The following is a 14,754-nucleotide window of genomic DNA, read 5'->3' as shown; positions in this document are numbered from 1 at the left end:
GGGTCTGAGTACTTATGTAAATGTGATATTTAAATGTTTTATTTTTACTACATTTGCTAAAATGTCTGAATACTTTCTGAATGCACTGACGAATGCATTGACAAGAGTTTTTTTTGTAAACTGTTGATATTGGTAGTCTCCTTGTTAAAATGTTCTACATTTAACCAAGTGAAGATCAATATGATGACAGATCAATATATGCCGATAATCAGATTGCCAAGCTTTGATGACCATTAATGACAGCAACAATTATTTGAGAGGAGTGAGACTATCACTCACATACAATGAATAAAGACACAGTCAGTAGATGTGAATCTGATTGCGATTTAACTTTATTCTACAGAGTTACTTTAGGGCTTTGGATAGACTTCACCACAGCAGAGGGTTTCAGAGGTCCATATGAGAGCTTCACTCTTCATCGTGCCCTTTCTGTGATGATAAAGAATTAGGGAATAGAGACAGATCAGAAGATATTGGTAAGCACTGGTCAAGCTTTATGTAGATACAGTGGAAATATAGACTGTATTCAATCAAACCTGCCATAGCAATATAATAGTGGATTTGTTTTCAAACTACTGCCTATGAACAAACACTTCCTCTTTCTGAAAACGAAAAGCATCTACTTGTGAAGGGAGTCTACCTAGTAGATAGTAATAGTGTTTTTTTTACAGTGCCCAAAACTATTCTGTGTTTTCATTTCACAACCGTGATAATACAATTGCAGGTTCAATTAAATGTAAAGTGATGAAAATGTGTCCTAAATCTGAAGTCCTGGATTATTCAATATAAGGTCCTAGATGTCACTTAATACATTTTAAAACACTGATAAATTACCCCGATTTTTATATTTTGTCACTTCGCATAAGTGTAACAGTTGATGAGCCTTCAGCTACATCCTCATTACCTCCTTAATCCAATCACTAACCAATCACCTAGGCTGCATATTTATGGGGAAACCAAGCCCACGTGTCAAGAGACATAACTGGGACTAACTGTAAATGTTAGACTGGATGGCTACGTACTTTTTAAAATGTTGTAGTAACATTTCACAAGGTAAGTAACACAATATAAAGGTGTAGACTTATCAAGACTTAAATATGGGAACCATCTCTCATAACAGAATACTGTAAACAGTGTAATTTGGAATCACTTTGACTAACCAACTGACCACCAATTTGCCTTAAAAGTCTTATTACGAACAAGCGTTACAAATACAGAATACAATACTATATGACAAATACAGGCCTTATCTTGACAAAGTCTGATGCACTATGATAATACTGTTATAATAAAATATATTTGAATGCAGGTTTGGTCTGATTTTTTGGGGTCAATAAGACTTTTTCAGTATTAATGTTTACATCTGCTTACATAGTCACTTACAAAAAATATTTTTCCACTTTTGCTTATGATTTTGAAATACTAGAATTAAAACAACGTTTGTTTTTACATAATTATATTATGCACACCAAAAATTAAGATATTCAAGAATCAGAAAATTAACTTAGCCTCACTAACCTTGGAACCAACATCACGGCTCTTGGCACGCAGCTTGTTGACCTGAGACTCAGCGATGTCGGCCCTTTCCTCAGCCTCGTCCAGCTCATGCTGTATTTTGCGGAACTTGCCCAGATGGTTGTTGGCCTGCTCCTCCTGTGACATGGAAACACAACAAGCATCACAGCTAAAGCAGAGACCGATACTATCATACAAGCAAAAGATCCCCAATATTGTAGGTAAGTCCACACTTACAGCTTCCTCGGCAGATCTCTTGTAGGCTTTCACTTTCAGTTGCAGCTTATCCACAAGGTCTTGGAGGCGGGTCATATTCTTGCGGTCCTCATCAGTCTGTAAAGACAGAAGCCATAGCGAATAGCAGTCAGTAGATGTAAAGCACACATCTATGCATGCCTGTCATGGTAACAACAATAGAAATAAAAGATCACCTGGTAGGTGAGTTCCTTGATACGCCTCTCATATTTACGAATTCCTTTGATTGCATCAGCACCCTTCTTCTGCTCACCCTCGACCTCATTCTCCAGCTCCCTCACCTGTCATAACATAAAAATAACATCTAGGCTATGTAACAGGGACCATTATTGCTGTTTTGCATATGGCTCCAATGTACAGTATGTACATCTACTGTCAAAAGCATACACTCACCCTGTTCTCCAGCTTCTGAACCTGCTTCTTGCCCCCCTTCATGGCAATTTGTTCAGCCTCATCCAGGCGGTGCTGCAGGTCCTTGATGGTCTGCTCCATGTTCTTCTTCATTCGCTCCAGGTGAGAACTGGTGTCCTGCTCCTTCTTCAACTCCTCTGCCATCATGGCAGCATCAGTAATGGCCTTCTTGGCCTTTTCTTCAGCATTTCTGCACTCCTGGACTGCCTCCTCCACCTCAGTCTGAAGCTGGTTTGTGTCGGCCTCCAGCTTCTTCTTTTGGTTCAGCAGGCTGGTGTTCTACAGATGGAATATGTTTCCACTGTTAAACAGTGGGACAGTCCAGAGGAAATGTACAATACATCAGTAGCATACTATTAATAAGCACCCTAAATAATCATTTTCACACCTGTGAGTGCAGCAGCTGCACCCTCTCACTGATGTCCAGCAGCTCTTGCTCAGCTAGCTTGCGGCCTCTCTCAGTCTGTTCAAGACAGCTTCTAAGCTCCTCCAGCTCTGCCTGCATCAGATTGTTGCGTCTCTCTACAATGGCAATGTTTTCCTTCAGATCATCATTGGAACGAAGAGAGTCATCTAACTGGAGTTGGGCATCCTAGAAGAGAAGACATTTGTATAATGAATTAGTCAATTGCTCATTAAATGTACATTTACATTTGAGTCATTTAACCAACACTCCTATCCAGATATAGACCAAAAAGAATTTACCTTTAGATGAGCATGAACACTCTTAAGCTGTTTCTGGGCCTCTGATGCCTGCCTGTTGGATTGGCTGAGCTGGATTTCCATCTCATTGAGGTCTCCCTCCATCTTCTTTTTCAGCCTGAGGGCCTCAGTCCTGCTCCGGCACTCTGCCTCAAGAGAGCTCTGCAGGGTATCAATGGCCCTCTGCAGATTCCTCTTGGACTGCTCCATCTCCTCGTCCTTCTCAGTCAGCTTGCGCTCAATATCAGCCTTTACCTGATTAAACTCTAGCTGGGCTCTCAGAATCTTACCCTCCTCATGCTCCAGAGAAGCCTGTTAGATCGTAATGGTTCGGGTTTATTATAAAGGCATACAGTATAAGTATGTATAATATATTATGACTTGATTCTGGACAGAGGGAACCTACCTCAGCTTCCTCCAGAGCAGATTGGATCTCACTTTTCTCCTGTTCCAGCTGTTTCCTTATTTTCTCCAGCTCGTGGATGCTCTTTCCTCCTTCACCAAGTTGCTCAGTAAGGTCGGAAATCTCCTCTGTGAGGTTAAGGCCATACAGTGGCATTTAGATTGCTGTGTTGACATTAATGAAATATATACATCCCTGTAATGATAGCCTGACAGCTTACCTTGGAGGTTCTTGTTCTCCCTCTTCATTGTCTCGAGCTGATCCAAAGATTCCTCATAGGAGTTCTTCAGCTTGAAGAGTTCAGTGCTCAGAGACCTGGCCTCTTTCTGGGAGCTCTCTAGCTCACACTGAGACTCCTCATACTTCTGCTTCCACTCAGACAGAACCTGTTGGAAGCAATCAAACAAAAATGTCATTTGAAAGAAAGGCTCATGAACCTATAATTTAGCATATTTATCTATGGCTTAAAGAGTTTACTTTGTCAAAGTTTCTTTGTTTCTTGTCCAGAGCAGCAGCAGCAGCATTAGACCGTTCCACATCCACCATGAGATCTTCAATCTCATTCTGCAGTCTGTGTTTGGTCTTCTCCAGGGAGGAACACTTGGCGTTCACTGCCTCCACAGCTTCTTCAGCATCCTGCAGACGCTGAGCCAGTTTCTTCCTGGATTAAAGAATAATAAACAGGAGATATTTAGTGCCTGCAGTGACATTTGTTTTGCTTCATAGGTAAATGAACATTTGATGATACTTTACCTCCCTACTCATAGCTGCGTGGTCAGCTATCAGACAAACTTTTTGTTCGTCTTACATTTTAGAAGAAACATAACACAAACAGAAAGCCTATCTGCTAGAAGAGAAACAGTGTATTTCCTTGAAGAACATTTTACTAAAAGAGGGAATAAATTACTGCCATGATTTCTTACTTGGCTTCCTCCAGCTCCTCAGTCCTCTGAATGGCATCAGTCTCGTACTTAGTTCTCCACTGAGCCACCTCAGAGTTAGCCTTGGACATGCCACGCTGCAGCTCAGCCTTGGCCTCCTGCTCCTCCTCATACTGCTCTCGGAGCAGGTCACCATCATGTCGAGCAGATTGCACTGCATGGGCTAGTGCATTCTTTGCCTGGAAGACAAATATTTTCACACATTTTGTATCATTAGCTAAGGATGACGTGATAGATTACAGTATATTATATAGCTTTGGGTGAACATATTTATCTCTCACCTTTGTCTCCTCCTCCAGTTGTCTTTTGAGGTCCTCAATCTGCTGAGTGTAGGACAGCTTCCCTCTACTTAGCTGAGATACAAGGGAGTCCTTCTCCTCAAGCTGCCTGGAAAGCTCCCCTAGCGAAGTAAATTACGAAATTGTTAAGAACAATTTCACTGCCTTGATCCATGTGGAGGAAGGCATTGTTTTCTAATATTGACGATCATTTGTCATACGAGATAACAAACTTACCATTCTCTGTCTGCAGCCTAGCTTTACACATGCTGAAGTCATTGATACTGCGCATGCCCTCCTCATACTTTGCCCGATATTCACTCATCTGATCTTCCAAGGTCCTGCATGCCTTCTCTAAATTGGTCTGAAATAAAGTGCATGATATAAAGATAAATGTGAGTTTTTAAATAATCCATCATGCATCACATTTGATGAGAAACATAAAGACCAGATAATGAAATGGGGTCATACCTTGGACTTCACAATATGTTCCATGTTGGAGACAACATCATCAAGTTCAAGCCTGAGCTCGCTCTTCTCCTTCTCCAGTTTCTGCTTCACTCTCTGCAGGTTGTCTATTTGTTCCCCAAGGTCAGCGACACTGTCAGCTTGTTTTTTCCTGAGTGTGGCAGCTGTAGCCTCGTGCTGCAGAGTTGCCTCTTCAAGGTCTCTGCGGAGCTTCAGGAACTCATTCTCCCTCTTCTTGTTCATCTCAATCTGGACAGATGTGGCTCCACCAGCCTCCTCCAGTCTCTCACTGATGTCCTCCAGCTCTCTGGCCAAGTCTGCTCTTTGCTTCTCCACCTTGGCTCGGGCAGCTCTTTCTGCCTCAAGCTCTTCCTCCAGCTCCTCAATTCGAGCCTAGCGAGGGGGAAAAGATTGTACGATTCTTTTGTGGTGACTTAAGTCAAAATAATGTGTATTTTCATGGTTACACATTCATGGTTACACATTCAATTACACATGATTCATTACCTGAAGCTCCTTCAGTTTCTTCTGCAGCTGAATGTTAGCTGCTTGCTCATCTTCTATTTTACTGTTCAGCTGGCTGACCTCAAAGTCTTTCCTGTGTCCGAAAGGCATTTTGTTTTTTGCAAATCAACAAATATAGGCATGAATGATATAAACTGGGAAAAATGTTTTAACTTACTTCTTAAGACGCTCCTCTAGTTGCTGTTTATCATTCTCCAGGTCCATTAGACTTTCCTGGGTCAACTTCAAGTCTCCCTCGAGCTTCCTCTTGGCTCTTTCAAGATCCATACGGACCTTCTTCTCTTGCTCCAGAGAACCCTCAAGCTGGGGAACATCATCATAAAACTCACTACTGTTTTATCCATTCAACTTCTGATGGCTACATGAATGCTGTATTTCTATCCTTTATTGCTCGCAATACAACATCAAGTACTCACATCATCAACTTGTTGCTCCAGCTTAGCCTTTGCCTTTGTTAGAGTGTTGACTTTGTCCTCCTCACTCTGCAGGTCATCCAGCGTTTGCTGATGAGCCTCCTGGAGAGCTTTCTTCTCCTTGGTCAGCTTGGCAATGATTTCATCTAGAGCTGCCATTTCCTCAGTCAGGTTCTTCACCTGTGAATAGGAAGTGAAGGTTGAGCAAACAACAACATAAACACAGTTTTTATTTGTTTTTTAAATATGGAGGTGATAGTGACCTTGTTCTCAGTGGCATGCTTCTCCTTCTCCACTTTAGCCAGAGTGAGCTCCAGGTCATCAATGTCCTTCTTTATCTCAGAGCACTCGTCTTCCAGTTTCCTCTTCTTAGCAGTCAGTTCTGCATTCATCTCCTCTTCATCCTCCAGTCTCTCAGTCAGCTCTTTGGATTTAGCTTCCAACTGAATCTTGTGTTTGATCAGTTGTTCACATCTTTCCTCAGCATCGCAAAGATTATCTTGCTCCTATTTTGAAAGGTTTCATTAGCTTAATGACCATTTTCAAGTATTATTGCAAGGATCACAATTCTGATGCATATTACTTCATTTACGGGATGATATATTTAACTCACCGCCTGAACTGAAAGCTGTAAATCATTTTTCTCTTGGAGAAGAGAGACCATTTTCTCCTCTAGTTCCTTCCTGCGAGCCTCAGACTTTGCATAAGCCTCTTTTAGCTTCAAGAACTCCTCCTTCATGTTGGCCATCTCCTTCTCAGACTCAGCAGATTTCAGCAGAGGCTTGATCTTAAAGAATAGCTTCATCCAGGGCCAATTCTTGACCCCCATGAAGGCACGTACGTTCCATTGGATCACAAGTAATGCATCTCTGTGAACAATTACAAATATAGTTTAGCAGATATTGCATGGAACTACAATGTGAATTCGACATAGATATCAAAGTAATTTGTGACTGTTTATGCTTACCTTCGTTCAACAATCTTCTGGAATTCAGCTCTAGCCAGCAGACCGCGTGCTCTGGACTGGATTCCAGTGATAATGAGGGACAAACGGTCATCTCTCATCTCCTCCAGCTGACCAAGTAGACCAGCCTTGAAGAACACCTTAAAGAGATTTCAAGTAGAGCCTATCTAATTCACCTCCCTATATACAGAATGAACCCATATTGTTGAATGAATTAATAACATTTGGGCACTTTCACTTTAGGGAAATATTCCATTGGAAAATATATGTATATTTGCTTCTTCATCAGAATATGTGTATATTGTGCATGATCATCCTTATAAAAGTTATACCTTAGTGTGTCCAAATCTGTATTGAGTGTGATCAATATCCAAAGACCCAAGTAATTTCTCAGCTCCTTTCTTGCTGTCAATAAACTGTCCTTCAGGGATGGCAGCAGGATTCAGGATACGGTATCTATTTGAAGTATTACATAGTCTTGAATATAATACATATTACAAAAGAGGACCTGTTTCCCAATTCAGTTGAACCTATGTATTGTATACCTCTGCTTGAAGTCTCCATACAGGACCCTATTGGGAAAGCCTTTTCTGCAGATCCTGATGCCTTCCAGCACACCGTTACAGCGCAGCTGGTGCATGACCAGAGGATTCTCCATGGCCCCAGGAGTCTTGGTCTCATTGGGGATGATACAGCGCACAAAGTGAGGGTGAGTAGACCTCAAGTTGGTCATCAGCTTGTTCAGGTTTTCCTGTAGAAGCAATAAAACCATGCATGTAACTGTAAATCTGAATACATATACACCACAGTTTGATTTGTTTTTCATACTCACCCTGTGCAAGGCAGACACAGTCTGAAAGGATGATCCCTTCTTCTTCTTTCCACTAGCCTTACTATCATCAGCTGAGAAGTACAATGGATATAAAATAACGTCTTAAAAATGTACTTTATCTTATTAGGTTTATTTGACTGGGACAATGCCTATTGAAAAGGACTGATCTAGGTGCTTTCAGAACTGGTTTATATAAAAATTCATAATTTGCATACCAGCATCTGTTCCAGCATAATTCTGGAAGAGCACGGTCAACAATTTGAGGTTAGACTTCTGGAACAGTCCGACCACAGTCTCATTCAGTGGATCCTTGTTCTTCACCAGCCAGTTGAAAATATTGTAGTCCACAGTACCAGCATAGTGAATCAGGGAGAAATGAGCCTCTGGTTTCCCTTTCATAAGCCTGGGCTTCTGGAAGTTGTTGGATTTTCCTAGATGGTTGTCGTAAAGTTTGGATTTAAAGGTAGCATCGCTGGCCTTGGGGAACATGCACTCCTCTTCAAGGATGGACATGATACCCATTGGCTGAGGGGAAGACAAATATGAGCAGTGTTACTGATGACCTGATAACATTTAGATGTGTGTAGGTGCACTTGTCTTATTGAAAAACATAACTATTCCTTACCTTTTCAATAAGGTCAATGCAAGCCTGCAAGTCCATGCCAAAGTCGATGAACTCCCATTCAATTCCCTCTTTCTTGTACTCCTCTTGCTCCAGCACAAACATGTGGTGGTTGAAAAACTGTTGCAGCTTTTCATTGGTGAAGTTGATGCAGAGCTGTTCAAAGGTGTTGTACTGCAGCAGAAAGGTGAACTTAGTTTTACAACTTGGAAGTATCACGAATAGATTGAGGTAAAAAAAAGGGATTAAAGTATCATATTGAATATCACTTCAGCTCACATCAAAGATCTCAAACCCAGCGATGTCCAATACACCAATGAAGTACTGGCGAGGCTGCTTGGTGTCCAAGGATTGGTTGATTCTCACCACCATCCAGAGGAACATCTTTTCATACACTGACTTTGACAGTGCACCAATGGAATAGTTCACCTTTAATGAAATAGAAAAAAACATTATTGTTATGGTTATGAACCTTTCCTGATTAACATTGAGCTCTGAGTTCTTTGTGTTTTCAGATCTTTGTTATACGTTATTTCTGGCTCACCTGTTGGACAGTTTGCCCCTTGGTGACCCACTCGTTCCCTACTTTGACCCTTGGGTGACAGAGACCCTTGATGAGGTCAGCAGAGTTCAGGCCCATCAGATATGACACTTTGTCAGCATCTTAGGATAAATCAAATGAAATGATACATTAGAATATTTGTTAACGTACTGTCTTTAAGATGTATCATCAACACCGAGGTTTGTTTGCTTAATAAAGTCCCCCTCACCCTCAGTGCCATCAGCCTCTGCCTGCTCCTCGCGCTGTTTCAGCTTGAACTTCATGTTGCCATAGTGCATGATAGCACCAGTCAGCTTGTAAATGCCATTCTTCTCCTCCTGAGTGAAGCCCAGGACATCAAAAGCTTCCTAAATTAGAAAAAGAGAGAGATAGTATGCTACCAGTGCACCAATAAATACATGAAGGTAATATAGTTAAAACAGATATGGCGCCAGATGAACCAACCATCGATATTTACTCACATCAGTGGCACACAACTCATCACCATCATCGATGGAGGCTACAGTTGTCTCTCCTTGGGAGATGAATTGGTAGTCATAGGGGTTGTTGGTGATGAGCATCATCTCTGAAAAGCAAAATGTCAGATTCGGTAAAATCCAGTGAGATCCGAGCAAGGATATGTTTTAGTTAGTACATGGATGACAGTATTCTTTATTTACCAAGCAACTCTGGTTTCCTTTGGGAAAGAATCTGGTAGAAAATGTGATAGTCTCTCTCAGCCTTGAGCTGGAAAGTCACACGGGACTTCTCTAACAGATCTGTAAAAATGCAAGGCGGAAAAGTTTATTGAAGGAAGCAGTTAACATGATTGTATATATGAGAATAGTTGATAGTTGATTTGAATATTCCTTACAGGTCTCAATGTCTGCGGAGGCTAGCTTTCCACTAGCAGCAAAATGAATTCGGATGAATTTTCCCTGAATAAAAGTTAAAGAGAACCAATCATTCATTTTGGCATACAATTAACATACATAGTGAGTATATTATGTGCCTTGTATCATATGTTGTATGTTTTCAATGGTAGTGTGATCACAATGGTCTGTGGACAGAAACTTACGAATCTTGAGGAGTTGTCATTTCTAATGGTCTTGGCATTACCAAAGGCCTCCAGAGCTGGGTTAGCCTGGATGATTTGATCTTCCAAAGTCCCCTGGAAGTATTCATAGCAGTGCTTTGATTACAGTAATGAAGGGTAAAGTGCCATTAGAGAACATGTTATCTGTTAATTCAACAAGCTAACCTTTTTCTCAGAGGCTGTGTCCTTCTTTCCTCCTACAGCTGCAATACTGGCGTAGTATTGAATGACTCTCTTGGTGTTGACAGTCTTCCCAGCACCAGATTCTCCGCTGAGGATACAAATACAGTATATAACAGTAAAATAGGCTCAAAACAAATGGAAAGTATCTCAAAATGCAAAATTCACTCTCAAATGGCCAGGCTTAAGAACTGAACATAGAAGCATCATGAAATAAATTTAACTAATAACTTAGTTCAAGGCTGCCTTCTGACTGATTAAAAAAGATTCCAGAGCAATCAGAATGCTGTATATTTTACATTTATATTTTAGTCACTCAGCAGACGCTCTTATCCAGAGTGATTTACAGCAGTGAGTGCATACATTTTCATACTTTTTTCATTCTAGTCCCCTGTGGAAATCGAAGCCACAACCCAGGTGTTGCAAGCGCCATGCCCTACCAGCTTAGCCATGCTCTACCAGCTGAGCCATGCCCTACCAGCTGAGCCATGCTCTACCAGCTGAGCCATGCCCTACCAGCTGAGCCATGCCCTACCAGCTGAGCCATGCCCTACCAGCTGAGCCATGCCCTACCAGCTGAGCCATGCTCTACCAGCTGAGCCATGCTCTACCAGCTGAGCCATGCCCTACCAGCTGAGCCATGCCCTACCAGCTGAGCCATGCCCTACCAGCTGAGCCATGCTCTACCAGCTGAGCCATGCTCTACCAGCTGAGCCATGTCCTACCAGCTGAGCCATGTCCTACCAGCTGAGCCATGCTCTACCAGCTGAGCCATGCCCTACCAGCTGAGCCATGCCCTACCAGCTGAGCCATGCCCTACCAGCTGAGCCATGCCCTACCAGATGAGCCATGCCCTACCAGCTGAGCCATGTCCTACCAGCTGAGCTACACCCTAATGTGCCACAATTCAGCTCACTATTCCCTCATCCCCTAAAAACCAGCCATACGAAGAAAAAAATATTGTATATTCTTCATTAGTCTACTTTTGATATAATCCCACAAATGTTGCATGTCAACATTCAAGTTTTCAAGATATAATATCACTTTTCTCCTGACACCCAACATCAAACAAGAGCAAGAAGTTCAATGCAAACACAATTTTACATTTTTTTTTTTACATTTTAGTCATTTAGCAGACGCTCTTATCCAGAGCGACTTACAGTAGAGTGCATACATTTTATTACATTTTTTACATACTGAGACAAGGATATCCCTACCGGCCAAACCCTCCCTAACCCGGACGACGCTATGCCAATTGTGCGTCGCCCCCACGGACCTCCCGGTTGCGGCCGGCTGCGACAGAGCCTGGGCGCGAACCCAGAGACTCTGGTGGCGCAGCTAGCACTGCGATGCAGTGCCCTAGACCACTGCGCCACCCGGGAGGCCATAATGTTAGCTCTATGTGCTTTTATTTTAGCGTGGATGGTCAATCTCATCGATCTCAGCCAAGTCCTTTTCAATTGGTGAGCTGTGTAAGACCGTACCAGCTTTTGTGAAAAGCCATGACCCATTATATCACCATTAATATTGCCTCTATCCACCAATGCTGGCATGCACTGACTGTTCAACCTTAATTTGCCCTCAGCCCCCAACCAGGCTTCAATGTTATTTTAAGTTCCTTCTTCTTTTCAGGAATCACAGGATGCCAGTCACTGAATTCAAAGTGGATGTTTTATCCACTGTTAATCAGATGTATCAACACAACAGTCCAAATTGAGGTAGTTAAAATAACACAAATATTTACATGTCATTGGTTTTTCAATGCAATACTTTCCAATGACTCCATCCATTTATCACAGTATACAGCCACATTAAGCTTCTATACAGTAGCAACACTTTGATGTCACTGTCAGACAATGTAAGAGCTAAAAATAGACTAATTCAGCTTGATGAAAAGGAGAGAACTCACGTGATAAGAATGGATTGGTTCTCCCTGTCTGAAATAAATATAAGGGCATGGTCACATTTTTTTTAAGAATACACTATTATTAGTACCGTAATGTTTGAATATCTTTTGGGTGAAAGTTGAATAAGATATTCTAAGTCATCGTAGTGAGTTTACCTGTCAGCATGTACTGATAGGCGTTATCGGAGATAGAGAAGATGTGAGGAGGAGCTTCACTCCTCTTCTTGCCTCTGTAGGCTGAGACCACCTCCTGGTTATATACTGGCAGCCACTTGTAGGGGTTGACAGTGACACAGAACAGCCCGGAGTAGGTCTGTAGAAACAGGAAGGAGTCAAAATAGAAAAACTGAAAGTACATATTTAATAGAGTATGCTAAAATACAGAGCATGATATTAGGCCTACATTTATTATTGTGAATACTTGGCCTAACCAGATTGGTGTGCAGTTGAATCTAAGATTGGTTGGGTATACAGTGCATTCGGAAAGTATTCAGACACATTGACTTTTTCCACATTTTGTTACGTTACAGCCTTATTCTAAAATGAATTGAATAGTCCCCCCCCCCCCCCCCCCCCCCCTCAGCATGATGATGCCACAACCATGCTTCACCGTAGGGATGGTGCCAGGTTTCCTTCAGACGTGACGCTTGGTATTCAGGCCAAAGAGTTCAATCTTGGTTTCATCAGACCAGAGAATCGTGTTTCTCATGGTCTCAGAGTCCTTTAGGCACCTTTTGGCAAACTCCAAGCGGGCTGTCATGTGCGTTTTACTGAGGAGTGGCTTCCATCTGGCCACCCTACCATTAAGGCCTGATTGGTGGAGTACTGCAGAGATGGTTGTCCTTCTGGAAGGTTCTCCCATCTCCCCAGAGGAACTCTGGATCTCTGTCAGAGTGACCATCGGGTTCTTAGTCACCTCCCTGACCAAGGCCCTTCTCCCCCGATTGCTCATTTTGGCAGGGCGGCCAGCTTTAGGAAGAGTCTTGGTGGTTCCATCAATGCTGCAGAAATGTTTTGGTACCCTTCCCCAGATCTGTGCCTCGACACAATCCTGTCTCGGAGCTCTACGGACAATTCCTTCGACCTCATGGCTCGGTTTTTGCTCTGACAACTGTGGGACCTGATATAGACTTTTTATTTATTTAACCTTTATTTAACTTATTTAACCTATATAGACAGGGGTGCCTTTCCAAATCAGGTTCAATCAATTGAATGTACCACAGGTGGACTCCAATCAAGTTGTAGAAACATCTCAAGGATGATCAATCAAAACAGGATGCACCTGAGCTCAATTTCAAGTCTCATAGCAAAGGGTCTGAATACTTGTGTAAATAATGTTTAAAACATTTTTTATGGGGTATTGTGTGTAGATTGATGACAATTTTGTAAATTTTTTATCCATTTTAGAATAAGGCTGTAACGTAACAAAATGTGGAAAAAGGGAAGGGGTCTGAGTACTTTCCGAATACTCTGTATGAGTCTTAAGAATACCAAAAATGTGGCAAATATCAAAAACATGTAGTACCTCTTCAGGTCAGAATATCTACTTTGTTTCATTCCACAGTGTTAAGAAATTGAGAATAAATCCAGCATGTGTGAACTCACGTAGATCATCCATGCTGCATAACGCTCTTTGAGGTTGAACAGCACAGCTGGCTCATGAAGGAAGGTAAACATCGCCATGTCTTCAATTTTATCAAACTTTGGCGGGTTCTGAGGGTGGACATCACAGTCCTTCACAGTCACAGTCTGTAAAATGAAATGATCAGAGTCACAAAAGCAAGTACTGTTGAACTATTTGTCAGTCATTTTAAAACAGTTGTTAACCAACAGTACATCAAAAAGGAGTATTAAACATTTAGATTTCACAATTATATATTTTTTTACAGTAAATGTAACACACAAGTGTTTAGATCCAGTAGTTTCTGGCATAATTGTTGTCATATTACATATAAAGTAATATTTTGTTAAAATATAATCTTATCATCACTAGTTGTCCTGGTTGAGCAGCTCTCTCACAGCTTACTAACCTTCCCATTCGCAGTGTCAGCGGTGACTTTGTCACCATCTCTGCTGGTGATGGAAGCCTTCACAAATTCCACTTCGGTGTCAGGCACAAAGCATTCCTTCTTCATGTCGAAGGGACGGGTCTGGGCCTCCAGACGCTCCCTGTCTGACTTCCTCAAGTAAGGGGCTGCGGGCCCGAACTCTGCCATATGAGCGTCTCCCATGATTTACTGTGTCTAGAGAAAAAAGAGGAAATCAACTCCATTATTTATTTATTTTTATTTAAAGAAATTAAAGAGCTATTTGTTGCATGTTTCCATTTATTCCATATTATATCAGGCATCACTGAAATAACAGAATAGAATTTAATAAAATGTTTTAGATTTTTTTTAAATTCCTTTTGCTAATTTTGAACGACTTTATTTAATTTCTGATTTCCACATATTCAATTGATTCTAAGGCATTATTTCTGAAATAGTATGACTTGATTTAAAATAAAACATTTTAACAAAGGTTAATACAGAATCAATAACACCCTGATATGATGTTAAAATTCCCTTACCACACCAACCCCTTTATAGAAGACTGATGGAGGTAATGGTCCTGTGGAAACAAAAACACACATTTTAAACCATATTTACCCTTTCTAGCACTCACCTTTTTCACACAAAAAGGAAGATTATAGCTCCAGCATC

The 14,754-nt window shown here is 41.5% G+C and overlaps 1 protein-coding gene across 2 annotated transcripts; it reads right to left on the bottom strand.

Moving 5' to 3' along the window:
- Positions 1–348: 348 nt before the first annotated feature.
- On the bottom strand, positions 349–14,283 carry LOC120020323 (myosin-6). Of its 2 annotated transcripts, none has more exons than XM_038963898.1 (37): positions 14,083–14,283; positions 13,658–13,801; positions 12,209–12,365; positions 12,056–12,083; positions 10,132–10,237; positions 9,949–10,062; positions 9,745–9,808; positions 9,551–9,649; positions 9,353–9,456; positions 9,100–9,238; positions 8,874–8,992; positions 8,609–8,758; positions 8,333–8,503; positions 7,923–8,232; positions 7,708–7,778; positions 7,421–7,626; positions 7,208–7,331; positions 6,879–7,015; positions 6,525–6,780; positions 6,175–6,417; positions 5,915–6,091; positions 5,656–5,801; positions 5,481–5,571; positions 4,977–5,366; positions 4,743–4,869; positions 4,509–4,627; positions 4,210–4,406; positions 3,764–3,947; positions 3,507–3,672; positions 3,290–3,414; positions 2,887–3,195; positions 2,570–2,773; positions 2,164–2,460; positions 1,947–2,051; positions 1,753–1,848; positions 1,519–1,653; positions 349–429 (listed from the first exon to the last, which is right to left on the bottom strand). In XM_038963898.1, exons 1-37 carry the CDS (start codon positions 14,281–14,283, stop codon positions 409–411), a joined length of 5,832 nt encoding a protein of 1,943 aa, XP_038819826.1. In that variant the 3' UTR covers positions 349–408. The 2 variants fall into 2 exon arrangements, with proteins under 2 accessions (XP_038819826.1, XP_038819827.1); XM_038963899.1 differs by having other exon boundaries at positions 9,949–10,041.
- Positions 14,284–14,754: the final 471 nt, after the last annotated feature.

The sequence above is a fragment of the Salvelinus namaycush genome, chromosome 25, assembly GCF_016432855.1.
Source record: "Salvelinus namaycush isolate Seneca chromosome 25, SaNama_1.0, whole genome shotgun sequence".
In the NCBI taxonomy this organism is placed as follows: Eukaryota; Metazoa; Chordata; class Actinopteri; order Salmoniformes; family Salmonidae; genus Salvelinus; species Salvelinus namaycush.
The sequence above is the reverse complement of the archived record's forward strand: the minus strand, read 5'-3'. Positions and strand labels throughout refer to the sequence as shown.

Excerpts from the sequence above, each read along its gene's own strand:
- LOC120020323 (XM_038963898.1), bottom strand. The coding sequence starts at position 14,283 with ATGGGAGACGCTCATATGGCAGAGTTCGGGCCCGCAGCCCCTTACTTG. Across the intron at positions 6,418-6,524 it reads TACAGCTTTCAGTTCAGGCG|GAGCAAGATAATCTTTGCGA; the intron begins GTGAGTTAAATA and ends CTTTCAAAATAG. Across the intron at positions 3,415-3,506 it reads GGAGAACAAGAACCTCCAAG|AGGAGATTTCCGACCTTACT; the intron begins GTAAGCTGTCAG and ends TTAACCTCACAG.